Source organism: Salminus brasiliensis, chromosome 17 (genome assembly GCF_030463535.1).
Source record: "Salminus brasiliensis chromosome 17, fSalBra1.hap2, whole genome shotgun sequence".
Taxonomy (NCBI): domain Eukaryota; kingdom Metazoa; phylum Chordata; class Actinopteri; order Characiformes; family Bryconidae; genus Salminus; species Salminus brasiliensis.
Genome location: NC_132894.1, coordinates 10,324,534 through 10,338,660, shown reverse-complemented (window position 1 = coordinate 10,338,660; position 14,127 = coordinate 10,324,534). Strand labels below are relative to the sequence as shown.

General features: G+C 37.9%; 1 protein-coding gene across 3 annotated transcripts in view; it reads right to left on the bottom strand.

Moving 5' to 3' along the window:
• The window catches only part of mcoln2 (mucolipin TRP cation channel 2), a 27,375-nt gene extending 13,248 nt beyond the window's left edge, over positions 1-14,127 (bottom strand). For 2 of the 3 annotated variants that reach the window (XM_072661072.1, XM_072661071.1), the window contains exons 1-14: positions 13,560-14,127; positions 12,083-12,242; positions 11,008-11,181; positions 10,124-10,277; positions 8,935-9,013; positions 8,743-8,839; positions 8,545-8,644; positions 6,599-6,711; positions 6,247-6,396; positions 5,368-5,469; positions 4,623-4,745; positions 3,856-4,062; positions 3,348-3,487; positions 2,782-2,872 (exon numbers count right to left, since the gene is read on the bottom strand). In XM_072661072.1, coding sequence (XP_072517173.1) covers positions 2,836-2,872; positions 3,348-3,487; positions 3,856-4,062; positions 4,623-4,745; positions 5,368-5,469; positions 6,247-6,396; positions 6,599-6,711; positions 8,545-8,644; positions 8,743-8,839; positions 8,935-9,013; positions 10,124-10,277; positions 11,008-11,181; positions 12,083-12,242; positions 13,560-13,597 — 1,674 coding nt within the window. In that variant the 5' untranslated portion in view covers positions 13,598-14,127 and the 3' untranslated portion in view covers positions 2,782-2,835. Of the gene's footprint in view, positions 1-2,781; positions 2,873-2,985; positions 3,488-3,855; positions 4,063-4,622; positions 4,746-5,367; positions 5,470-6,246; positions 6,397-6,598; positions 6,712-8,544; positions 8,645-8,742; positions 8,840-8,934; positions 9,014-10,123; positions 10,278-11,007; positions 11,182-12,082; positions 12,243-13,559 lie in introns of those variants that run through there. The other variant, XM_072661070.1, reaches the window with a different exon arrangement.

The window sequence follows — 14,127 nt, the reverse complement described above, 5'->3', positions numbered from 1 at the left end:
GGTCAATGACCTGAATAGAGCTGGGACCACAGTCTCAAAGAAAACAATCAGTAACACTGTACGCCGTCAAGGATTAAAATCCTGCAGTGCACGCAAGGTGCCCTTCCTCAAGCCAACGCATGTCAAAGCCCGTCTGAAGTTTGCAAATGACCATCTGAATGATCCAGAGGAGGAATGGGAGAAGGTCATGTGGTCTGATGAGACAAAAATAAAACTTTTTGGTTTAAACTCCACTCGTCATGTTTGGAGGAAGAAGAATGATGAGTACAACCCCAAGAACACCATCCCAACCGTGAAGCATGGCGGTGGAAACATCATTCTTTGGGGATGCTTTTCTGCAAAGGGGACAGGACGACTGCACCGTATTGTGGGAAGGATGGATGGGGCCATGTATCGTGAGATTTTGGCCAACAACCTCCTTCCCTCAGTAAGAGCACTGAAGATGGGTCGTGGCTGGGTCTTCCAGCATGATAACGACCCAAAACACACAGCCAGGGCAACTAAAGAGATCTTTGGAGGGAGCTTAAAGTCCGTGTGGCCCAGCGACAGCCACGAAACCTGAAGGCTCTGGAGGAGATCTGTATGGAGGAGTGGGCCAAAATCCCTGCTGCAGTGTGTGCAAACCTTGTCAAGAACTACAGGAAACGTCTCATCTCTGTAATTGCAAACAAAGGTTTCTGTACCAAATATGAAGTTTCTTTTTCTGGTGTATCAAATACTTATTTCCCACAATAAAATGGAAATTAATTATTTAAAAATCATACAATGTATTTTTCTGGATTTTTGTTTTAGATTCCATCACTCACAGTTGAAGAGTACCTATGATAAAAATTACAGTCTTCTACATGCTTTGCAAGTGGGAAAACCTGAAAAATCAGCAGTGTATCAAATACTTGTTCTCCCCACTGTATATTTATATATATATATATATAAAGATTGTTAAACATGGTGGTGGAAGCATCATGCTCTGGGACTGTTTTGCTTGCAGTGGAACTGGTCCATTTCACAAAGTGGTCAAATTAATGAATGAGGGTGTGTGGTAAATATGCAACCTACTAGAAGATATTTAACCATATATTATGTTTAACCATATACATATTTTTGTATGTACAATTTTGGCCCTGTGTTCATTTAATTTTAAAATGTATGTTGTCACTCATATACACAACCATATACACACATAATATCAGCTCCTTGTTATTCAGTTTTTAATTGTTTGACTTTTAAAAAACACCATTACTATGTATATATTATCTAAAATAATTACCAGAATGAATATTAAACAATTCTTGTAAAGAAATGAGACAAAAACAAGTCATTTTTAAACATTACAACATTTACATCACACCATTTTATCTCTGAGATAGAAAATACAGTATATTATTATAAATTAAGAATATGTTTAAAATCCATCTACAGTAACTGTCAGACGATCAGCAAATTAATTAACTCGCCAGGAGACCAACACTAGAGACCATAATCCTTTAAACAAAATAAGGACGGAACCAATCAGAGAAAATGGATCTTTATCTAACGGAAAATGGACCTCTCTATTGCTACTTAAACTGCATGTTTCATGGGATCAGTTGGGTGATAGAGTGTTAATAGGGGGTTTCAAGCATCACTTTAGCAGAAAAGCAGAAGTTGATAAATATCTGCTGAATGCCTAAATTGGTAGAGAGTAAAGACCACTTTGCAGGCCATGCTCAAATCTACTCAGTGTCCTGTTAGCTTGTCTCTGGGTGGGTAAGTGGCTTTTATCTGGGATTTATACACAACATCAAATTATGGCCGGGATTTCTGGATCTCTGTGACACTCCCTGCTGATAAGGGCTGCCAACTGGACAATGACAAGGGAAATAAACATCTCCTTATGAGACATCTGCCAGACCAACACGTCTGCCTGGAGACAAAAATCAGTGCGTTTCAGACGAATGTCTATCTGCTGCAACTGTATCTTACAATCGATTACCATGTTTCCTGTACTTACAAAAGTACTGGAAACCTAAAAAACAATTAAGCCGTAAATCTCTACAATTACAGGTACCAGGGACTGGCTGTCCGTAAGAAGGCATATGTGGTCATTTATTACCAGTATAGTGGTGTGGAAGGAGTTTTCACATCCTGTCTGGTTAAGCATAGATGCCTGAAAAACCTTGGGAAAGTGAAAGTAACCAGTACTGCTATGTCATTAGAGATGTAATAGGATCTTTATTCTTTACCTTTTCTTTATGGTTTTTAACCCATTTGTCACACCAGTTCTTTGGTTGCAAAGAAGGGCAGAACATACTCTTATTAGCCTGAATGATGTACATATGAATTACACCATATGTCCACATCTTTGTGGACACCCCTTCTAATGAATGCATTCACCTACTTTAAATTGCACCCATTGCTGACACAGACGATGCAAACGCGCACACACATAGCTTGTCTAGTCTCTGCAGAGAAGCACTGCCAATAGAGCAGGATTCTCTGGAGCAGATAAACATGAACCTCTTGGCACCATGCCTAATTCCAGGCATGGGCAAGATGGGTATAAAGCCTCCCAGCATTGAGCTGTAAAGCAGTGAAACTGTGGAACAGTTTTCACACCAGTCTTAGACATTTTCAATTTCAATTTCCACCCAGTATTTAAGACTCCCCTGACACAGGGAGGATGAAAGCTAGCATGTGCTTCCTCTGTGGCAGTATCCCTAATCCGACGTCATTGGACAGCTGAACCTGCTTGAAGGAGAGTGTTAACTGCCAGTTCTGTTACGTCAGCTAGCAGACGCCTACCCTGTGGCATCACTGGGGATCAAACCGGCAATCTCCCAATGACTGGGCCAACACTTAGACGGGTGCGCCACCCAGGAGCCCTCCCTCCACTCTGTAAATAAAGTATAAAGTACAACATCACTGTTATCTTATTAACACAGCCTCACATATCTAGAAACATTGTCAACAGAAGGAAAAATAATTAATCATGAAAGTCAATGTCAGGTCAGACGGCATGGTGTGGAAAAAAAGAACATATGCAAGTACTTACACTCAAAAGGGTGGGAAACAAAACACATCATCTATATGCGAAGAGGCAGAAAAACTACTCAAGGGAAAAGCTTTGTTTTTCTCAGCATTCAGCTGCTTATCGCAACAGATACTCATAGCCAAGGGGAAGTTTTTTGAGTGTTTCTCTCTCTCTCTCTCTTTTTTCCAGACTATCCCTACATTTCTCTGTAATCAGCACATAGCTGGGTGTGTCCACCTCTCTACCACCACTAATTTCATTTCTTATGCCACAGTGGCCTAACCTCAGCGCTGGGGAGAAGTCTGGAGCCTGCTGGCTGATGCATGAGATTGTGTACCTTCTGCAGCAACACAGCGTGACCGAGGGTCCGTTCTCTCCGCTCCCACTGTCCTCCTCCCCCTCCGGCCGGGGGAAATCCTTCCCTGCCCTCAGGAACAGCTGCAGATCAGTCATAGGGAAGCCGTTCTTCTGGTAGCGCTAGCACATGTAGAAACAATTAACATTAACTATAACATTTCTAAACTAACATGTATCCAATATACCGTTGTCCCTCAACTGTGGATAATTATCAACCGTAACATTCAATATGTTTGATTACCCAATTTTGCTTCTTTAGTTTTAAAGTGGAGCTGTAGGCCAACAAATGATGAAATCTTGTACCCCACCAATTAGCATTGTGCAAACTGCATGCTTAAATCATCACACATGAAGCTTAGGTCTTCTCGTATCTATGTATATTAGCTTTGTAGCTCAAATGCAAAAATCCAAACACACTGACTTTGCCTGTATAATGAATAGCTTTGCTCTGTGTGCTGGAGTGATTAGCCAGTCAGAGAGCTAGCTACCTTGATGGTCTCATAAGCATCTGTGATGAGGGCTATGAAGAGGCTGAGCACCATGTAGATGAAGAGAGAGATAAAGGAGTAGAGGTAGACTCTGCTGAACAGCCACACCAGGGTATTCTTCTGCTGGAACTCAGCAAATGTGGGGAACATGTCGTCTCCGTTTACAAGAGAGAAAAGGCACTCAGCCACGCGGTTTAGACCCTCAAACTGACCCAGGGCAGGGAGAGACAAAGGACAAATGTTACATGAGCTTACTGAGTACTAGCACACATATGTTCATCTTTACACATGTGTTGGGTGTACTACACAAATGGTTGGTGTGGCGCAACAGATAACACCACTACTTGTCACTAAGCTACCACACCGTGTGGGAGACTGGGGTTCGATTCCCAGTCGGGGTGACTATGCTGCGCTACACCAATAAGAGTCCTTGGGCAAGACTCCTAACACTACATTGGCCCACCTGTGTAATACGAGTAACCTTATAAGTCGCTCTGGATAAGAGCGTCAGCTAAATGCCGTAAATGTAAACGTAAATGAAATTCACTAATTTAGTAATGTGTACAAATACTGCCATCTTGTGGCCATAACCAGATGGTTCACAGGGCATACATACAATAATATAAATAGCTTTTTTTTGTAGTGATGTAAACCTCTAAATGATTCAAAACGATTCAATTTGATTATGTTTCTTAGGAAATTATTTAAATGCATCCCAAAATCCTTAAGCAACTCTTTTACTACTATACTTTGCAGTAAAATGTTACCTTGTCATGGTAGGGCCCCAAAACCACCCACCCACAGAAAGTGTAGCCCAGGTAGATCATTCCTGCACAGCAGCAGAAACGCAGCACCTTGGGCAGGGCTGCTTGCATAGTTAGGATAAGAACCTGCACCAGGAGAGATGGCTTAGGATTACCATATGCTTTAAGAACTAACAAAGTTATAAACCTATCAATGTATATCTTACTCAGAAAACTAATAAAGCACAGTGATATTTAAGCAACACAAGAAGACTATATTGTATTGTATGTACCTCTAATATAAACAGGTCTGTATTATTATGTTTATTATTTACTGATTTATTATCTTACAGTTTAATTTTTACATGATTATTCTTTAACTGCTATTTCTTTCAGAATTTACTGTCTGTTATGATGCTGAGCCTGATTTCTGATTAGATGTGGGGTAAAACACTTTTTAGAACTTTATTAAATTCTAAAACTATGAAGGGGTGGCACTACTGTAGGATAAATAGGCTGAAGATTTAATGTGTGAATATTTTGGCATCACAAAAACAATGAATTTGGAATGAGGAATTAATAAAAATAGTTTAGTAGTCATACATGGAAGTAGTAAATACAATGTTTGTTACCACAAAGCTCTAGCTGCCGTTTACTGGGTCTAGTGAGCATTTCCTGTATATATATGACGCTATGTAGGCATAATTCCTATAATAGTACTATAAAGTCCATGTGTACCCAGTCTCATGAGAGATGAGTGTTTACTCACATTATACTTCTGAAAATATCCCAAATATCGGATGACCCCAACCCACACCATGAGTGTTGACGTTCCCAGAAAGATGCTACACACATCATAGCTGGTCAGGCTCTGTGGATACAGAAAGACAGTATTTATTAAACAAGAGTTTAATAAACCCTTTGGCAGTGAGGAGAACCTAAGATTGTTCTTCTTCTAAGAGGTAATAACCAATATGGCTATAAAATACGCTTACCTGCTCATCCTTAAGTCATCAAGCTAAGAAAGTCCAAAGGTCCAATATTTTTAGTCTTAGTATCAATAAACTTCTATTCTGCTGTTATCCATGAGACTCTAAAACAGATGGTCTACTGCACTGTCACCTCCATAAATTAATAAAGAATGGCCCAGTGAACAACTGACTGTCTCAGATAGCAATTAGATAATAATGTTTAATAGCTGGTTCCATTTACTTTGTATGTAAAAGAGAAGTGGTTTAATATATTTTATAACTAAGTAACTTCTGATGACCATAATATCTATAAACATGCAGCTCATTTTACACACAGAAAACAAAGTATCAATTAATTTAGGACAAATTATATAAATACAGCTAGTGAAAATAATTTATCCTATAGCACCAAACTACTATTAAAATAAACAGAATAGCAAAGTAAAAAAGTAAGTAGACAAGCCAACCCTTTTTTTCACAGCAATCTACAATAGAAGATGTCATAACGAACATTTAAAAAAACTCCAAATTAAAAAATAAATAAAAAAAAAGCTTTGGACCTCTATTCTATACTATTTTTAGTTATCCCCACAATATTTTGATATTATACTGTACATTTTTTCCACCCACCCATTATATGCATATGCATTATGTGCATTATAATGTCTCGTACTTACCTTTGCCTGTATTTCCATCTTTAGTACTGATCCCACGATTGCCAGAACATCACTTATAATTACCAAGATGTACCAGCCATTTAGGAATTCTCTTTGGTCGTCCTCGCACATCTTACGGTTATATTTTTTTCGACAAAACTTGGAAAATCTCTGTAAAAGAGGAAGCATCAACAAATTTAGCCTAAAACCACACATCATGCAAAGCCAAGTTGACTATGAATCATAGTTGTACAGTAACGAAAGCAAAAAACCTAAAAACGTCAAATCATAAAAAAAGGTCTCACGGCATAAACAGAAACTAAGTGTAAAAAGACTGGATATGGGCTGTTATTGTTAATGAAAGGGGGTCTACCTGAAGCAATCGAATTGCCAGAATAATGGAGCGAATGCACAGCACAGCTGAGGTGAGACACACCAAAATAACAAAGCCATCAAAGACCAGGAGATAGCGAGTGTTCTTCTGAGCTGAAAAAGAAAACCACCGATTTCTGCATGAATTATTTCTGCTTATGCTCTCTTAAAATGAAGGTGCTACAAAAGGTTTTTTGAGCAGTGTCATAGAAGAAAGAACCACAAAGAACCTTTTAAATGCATAAAGAACCTTCATACTCACGCATATCTTCACATATCTATTACAAAAAAGGTTCTTCATTGAACCAAAATAGGTTGTTCTACGGCATCACTCAAATTACCTAGCATCTTTATTTTGAGGAGTGGTTCAGCTAATGGTCAAGTTATCCATTGAGAATGACACAGTATTTCAATTTTCAGTTATGATTAACTGGTTTGACGCACCTTATAAAAAAAGTATGTATAGTTCTTATTTGGCACCATTTTACATTTATATTCTCATGTAGTAAGCTGAAAAATGGTCACACTGGTAATTTTTATAACCAGAAAATCTCACAGGTATCTTTTCTTTAGTATAATCTTAATCTGTATTGTCTTGTGGATTGCACATTTAGTGGTTATATTTAGTAGTTTAAGACTTCTAATAAGAAGCTAATGGGCAGTTCTGTGAAGAGAACTGTTTGAATGAATATACAGTTTAATTCATAAACATGTTTGATTAAACAGTTCAGAAATATTCACAGTTACTTAAGGGCCCTATATCCTGCAAGTATATCCTATAATTTCTTTGTATTCTATTCCTTTCCCTGAGGTCCATTTATTTTATTGCTTTTATGTGTCATGCACTTTTTTACATCATTTACATTGACCTCTTATTATCTCTCTTTATCCTGTTGAGTCACTCCTTATGACTTCCGTGTGAATGGGTGGGACTAAATTACTGTAGACTGAATAGGCAGATGTACTGTATGTACGCGCATGATATCACAAAAACTATGAATATTGCAAGGGTCCTTTTACAGACCAAACCCCCAACTTATTAGATTCTCCCATTACTGCTGCACCTTAGTGGATGCATGCTAGTACAATTAGGAAGACCCCTAGTTAGTCTTCTTATACACACCAACAGGATTTTCTAAAGCTAGTCTAGCAGGATTTCACAACATTTGTAACTAATATGAAATATGGGTGGTGTTTTCAGCTTAATTTGTATACATGGACTGTATGTACTGATGAGTATGTTTTAAAATTTAGATAATGTATAATATCTTCTAATTTCCTACATAGTTTTCTCACAGCTCTCAGTCAGAGTGGAAGTCTCATACTTTTCACATTTGTCTCCTTTTTCTCCTATGAAGGGTTTAATTAGTCGCTAGAACTTCCTACAATTATATTCTGGTGTTGATCTCCTTTTTTCTCCTATGATGGGTTTCACTAGGCTAGAAAGACGTTAGACTCTAATTAAAATCAACAGGTTTGCTGTTCTCTTCTAAGTAAAGAGAAATAACCCATATGCTACTGAAGTAGCAGACTAGTATTCCTTTAACAGTGCAGTATTAACATCCATGCGTGTGATGAGCAATACCTTTAACAGGCAGTAAATTATACAAATTATACAATGTGGTCACTGATATTGCAGCAGATATTGTAAATGGTCATCTTATCCAAAGAAATTGAGCATCCAAAGCATTAAGTTCACATGACTAACAAGAGAAAAATCATACAAAGTGGTCATTTGATATTGCAGCCCATTGCTGTAATGGGACACAGTAGGATCTGCCCATGTGGACCACTGATAATTAAATATCACCTGATAATTACATACCCATATTATTAATGAAGGCCTCACAATACTCCCCATGAAAGACATTGCATGTTCATGTGAATTAAAGTAAGAGTAAATTAGTTAACACCTAATGTGAGTGTCAGCAGTAGTTCGGCTCCTACCAGTTCCTGAAATCTTCCACTTCTTGCATGCACTACTAACGGCATCAATATCCAGGGTAATTTTCACTTTCCCACTATGGCACAGATTGTCAAACATAATCTGGAGAAAAGTCAGAAAATGGATTTCTAATTCACCCTCTGTTAACAGAATCAGACCCTCAAAATTATTCCACACCATGTTTAAAAAACAAATCTTACCGTAACAGCAAAAGTGTAACAGTCGGGCAGCTCATGGGAGAGCACCGTTTGTAGGTTGATTCCTTTAAGTTTGAACATGAACTCAATCTTGACAAGCCTGTAATTGACAAGAAATAGTAAACGAACAAGAAAAGTGTAATGTAACCCAATCCATAATATTACAGACAGAAATGCAAATTCCAATGTCTGTACCTGTGAAAGTCCAGCTCAAAAAAAGAAGAATTGTCTGTTCTCCAAGTTGAGGCAGACTTGGGATCCAAAGTCAAGCACACTGAGAAAAAAAATATTAATTAGATTATAAAACACTATGTAAAATGACAAACAGACAATTTAGGCAAACTGTATGTGTTTAAATATTAGCTGCATATTGTATGAGTGTATTTCAACTCTTTCAGTTCTTCACATTGTGTTTTTCCTTCATTACTAAAAACAAGGGCACAGTATCATTGACAAGAAGCACAAAATCCTTAGCCTGCTAAACGTGTCAGCGACTGAGTGAGTGAGTTATAAGCCAGGTCAATGAGCTGCTTCACATTTACTAAAAATGCCATAAATGGTTTTCAAAAGTTATAGAATGACTTCTAAATAACTGGTTAGTAATGAGATGCATCCCTCTGAAGACCCTTTTGAACATTCAAAGAACAAAGTTTCTATACCAGTAAATGTTTTTCCTAGAACTGCACACAAGAACTATCTGAGATGTATTTTCTAAGAATTCATTGGCAAAACAAACTGCACATGTTAATTTGACTCAGACAGGCAGAGTCAAATGTTAGTTCATCTGACTCACATCTATTCAGTAACATACTGCTGTACAACACCTTGTATATCCACTTTTGTAAGGGTTCAGCTTTTGACATAATTGTCTACTGCTTATAACACTGTGTGAGAATTTCATGATGAATGGACCAGTAGAGATGATCCAAAATCGTTTAACATTAACTTACATTGAAAGTTAAAGTTTTTCTCTTCTCCTGTAAAGTTCCTGTTATGGAGATGTAAAGACTTGGTCTGACAATAACAAAATATATTTTATGCTCCTAGATCCTAGAAGCAGCAACAGAATGAATATTGTATTTGTTCTGTATTGATAAAAACTACTGATAATATTAAATGAAAATCACAAAAGATTTTAAAACGAATGATAATACATAGCCAACTATGTGTTCGTATATTAACATTAGGCTACATGTGGCCACTAGTAGCTACTTCAATTTGCGTTTTTTTTTTGTATTACAAGGCATATATTTCAGGCACTTTGTTCTGGCACTGGCCCAATACTGATATTAACTCTAGTTATTTCTTTCAGATGGTTTATTATATCTTATGTTTAGCAGTCTTTTCTTCAGAAAACAATACTGTTGAAAAAAAAAATGATTACCTGTTTCAGTTTGGGCATCTATATCGTATGATGTGTCTGATATCTCCACACTGCCCCGACTGTAGTACTCTTTACAGATGATTAATGGCAGCAGCTTTCCATCCTCCTCAGCATAGCTAACAGCACCCACAGACAGCTGACTTAACTGAGAATACTGCAAGAGAAATAGTACACTACATCATTTCTGTAGTTATCTTACAGTAATTTCTCAGCAAATGAGGATTGCAAACATTGTGCTTCAGGCTGAGTCAAGTTACCCATGTTAACATGGTTTGCTGAAAATCTTGTTCTTAATGGCAATAACAAGCAACTCTTGTGGAAATGGAAGTGATAAATAACATGTTACTGTTAAGAAAATATGACAAATTTTACAAAATGGTCAATCTTTGCCTAGAAAAAGTATTTGTTTTCTCTTTTTATTGCTTTTAGAAATAGAATCATGATCTGTATAATTTGGCTTTCATTACAAGAATTTACTAAATATAATGTCAAAGTGAAAACAAATAAGTAATGTCAACATAAATAAAAACGTCTAATGTTAAAAAGTGACTGCATAAATATTCCGTTTGCTCATCGGAGTAAAATTGAAGTGTCCAGATGTGCAAGCCTGACTGAGACTTTCTCTCATAGACAGTGCTGTGATTGCTACATGGATGTATACATTTGGATGAATATTTATGCAATACATATTTTACATTATATATTTTTATTTAACTAGCATTGCCTTTTAGAAAACATTTTTATAAATTCCATTTATAAAAGCAATAAAAAGGAAAAACATCCAAAGGGTTGAATACTTCCATAGGCACTGTATTTCACAATTGCCAACTGTCAGCCCAATTAGTCGGTGAAGAGACTGTGTTAGAAAAACCTTACACACATACCTGATCAAGGAAATAGTATATATAATCATAAACACTCTGTTTGGTGTAGACAGCCACACTGTAGTCATCTTCGTCTACACCACTGTAGCTCTTCAGAAACAAATTCTTGAAAGCCATCAAGTTCTCTTCCTTGTAGGCCACCACAAGCTGGTTGCTAAGGCCAAAGAGAACCAGCTTTGAAAGGAGATTGAAGAACACATATGTGAGTTTGACTGCAAGATCATTATAAGCAGAAGTGTGACTACGAGCTACGCAACTATAGCTGTGAGGTTAAAGGTTAACACACTTTGAAAGAAAATTAAGGAACAAATGTGTATTTATATTCTGAGCTGACTGCACTAAATACAGTGGTGGCTCAGCGGTTAGCGCGCTGGGCTATTGATAACAGAGTTGTGGGTTTGATTCCTGGGCTTGGCAAGCTGCCACTGTTGGGCCCTTGAGCAAGGCCCTTTACCCTCTCTGCTCCCTGGGTGCTGGAGTTGGCTGTCCACCGCTCTTGGTGTGTGTGTACTCACTGCCCCAAGTTCACTAGTGTGTGTGTGTGTGTGTTCACTACCACAAAAATGCAGAGGACACATTTCGCTGTACATAGTACAGTGATAAATACGTGCACCTTTACCTTTAAAATTATAATGTTTAAAATACATGGTACACTGTGGGTCCAAGGTTGATAGACACCTTCTCATCCAGTCTATAAACAATGATGGAATTTATTTCCATTTGCAGCTTAAACAGTTTAGTCATCCGTATGGGGATTACTACGGGGATTTGATTGCATTCAGGCAAAAGAGCATTAGGTACTGATGTTGGATATTGTTCTGGATCACAAACTCCACTCCAGCTCCAGGGGTATTGAACAGAGCTCTATCAGTTTAGAGACTGCAAGTTCATTGCTCCACAGTGGAAGCAATCTTGGGCCATTTGTACCCCCCCAGCTGACGTTCAGCAATGGGCATGGTAACCTTAAGCTCTGGTGTGGCTGCTCCAGAGCTTCCTGTTCAACTGCCAATGCATTTCTATGGATTATACAAGATGTGTGTGTGCAACTGAACCTCTGTCTTTAAAACGATCTTACCTGAGTTGTAATCATGACTATTTTTAAAATCTGCACGGTCAGCTTCCATGGTAGCTGCCGGCGCGCTCTGTATTTCTCACAGGGACTCATGAAGTAGTATTTTAGGTCCTCTCTCAGTGTTTCCTCCATCATGGGCTCAAGGTTCAGGGACATGTTAATGCTACACCAAAAGAGACAAACAGGGTATTTTATCAGATAAAGCCTCAGAAAATCAGAACCTGAAACTATAGTTTAAAAAAATAAGTCAGAATATCCTGGAGTGATCTATTTGCACTGCACTGCGATATCAGTGAATTCAGTTCATAAAACATCATAACAAGCAACAGAAAAACTAATTTCCATGTGACAAATGTGACAAATCTATTCTCAAAATGAGGAAGGTGATACATTGTTCATCACACAAGGAAGGAAGTGTTTTAGCCAAGCGTGAGTTTCGATTTGTCTTTTTTTATTTAAACAATTCCAAGAGAGTTTTTCAGCCGAGAGCACTGAATGGGTTCATTGGTGGAAAGTCCAAGGTTAAGCATGAGCAATCAGAGTACTGGCAGTGCTGGAGTTTGCATTAAATACTGACAAACAGTGGGGAAATGTGGTTGCTTATAGTTGTTTGGGAAATGCATTTTGGTGCATGTTCATTTTTTCAAGAAAGAGAAGGTGCTGGGTAACCTAGCAAAAGTATCCTACTGCAGTAGGATAGAAGAAATAGATGTGTAAAAAACAAGATGAATAAGAGATGGGATAGACAGACAGATAGATAGATAGATAGATGGATAGATAAGCAGATTCACAGAAGACAAATAGACAGATTAACTGATAGATGGACAGTTAGTTAGTTAGACTGGTTAGAATTGCAGTTGGATGCACATATATGGGAATTGTATGCAGATGCCGACACTGAATATTTATCCATGTACTAATACAAAAACATTTATAAAATGTACAAATAGGGACTAAATCCCTCTGAACAGCAACATATTATTAATATTTACCTTTTGTACATATAGGGATTAAAAAATGCAGTACAATAAACACAAGTAGCTGACCATTTCCTAAATGTTGTACTCTGCTAGGTCAAAAAATATAAATGAATGTAATAATTAATAGAAATTATAGATATTTTACGATATATACACATTCTAAATATATATTTTAAATGTTAGTAACAACATATTGCTTAAGTATCTGCTCATATCAATGCGATTCCAATATTATCCTGCATCCCTGAACTCCAGTGAAACACCTTACAACACGCAGCATGTATTTATATAAAAACTCTCTGAAGGAAACTCCTCTGAAGCTTTAAACTGAGACATGTGGGTAATCTGATCTAACGGAGGAGACTGAAATGAATGTTGGCCCCTGTGCTGTAGTTCACTTGTACGGCACAACGTGGTGGTGTCCTGACCATCACATCATTCGTAAATTATTATTATAGAGCGACGAGCGTTAAAGCAAGGCAGAAAACTGCGCTACTCACCTGTCCGAGTCGACTCCGTCTCTGACCAACAACTCCATGATTTTCTTCTGTTTTCACAAGCTGCTCAGAGTCCGTCATTCAGCAGACAGGACAGCTCCGCCCACTGCAACGACTGGACCAATCACAAGTCCGGATTTCCTCCAGTGGGTGTGTTCTTATAGCACTGATTTGACATGTTTTAAGGAAAAATATAAACACTATATGTCCAAATGTTTGTGGACACCCCTTCTAACGGATGTATTCAGCTACTTTAGGTTTCACTTACTGCTGGCACTGATGTGCAAATGCACACACAGTTTAGCCCCTGTAAAGAGGTACGGCCAATAGAACAGGACTCTCTGGAGCAGATAACCATGAACCAGTTGGAATCATGCCTAAAGGCAGTCATGAAATTGAGCTGTGGGGGCAGCGGACCTGTGTGTATGAGGACACATACATACCTACATACATAATAACCACCACTAATATTCACAAAGCAGTCCTAAACACTGCAGCCCTCCAAACAGAACAACACACTTCAGTTAGAACACATTTTTGTTTTAAGTGTAATAGATTAATTACCTTCTTT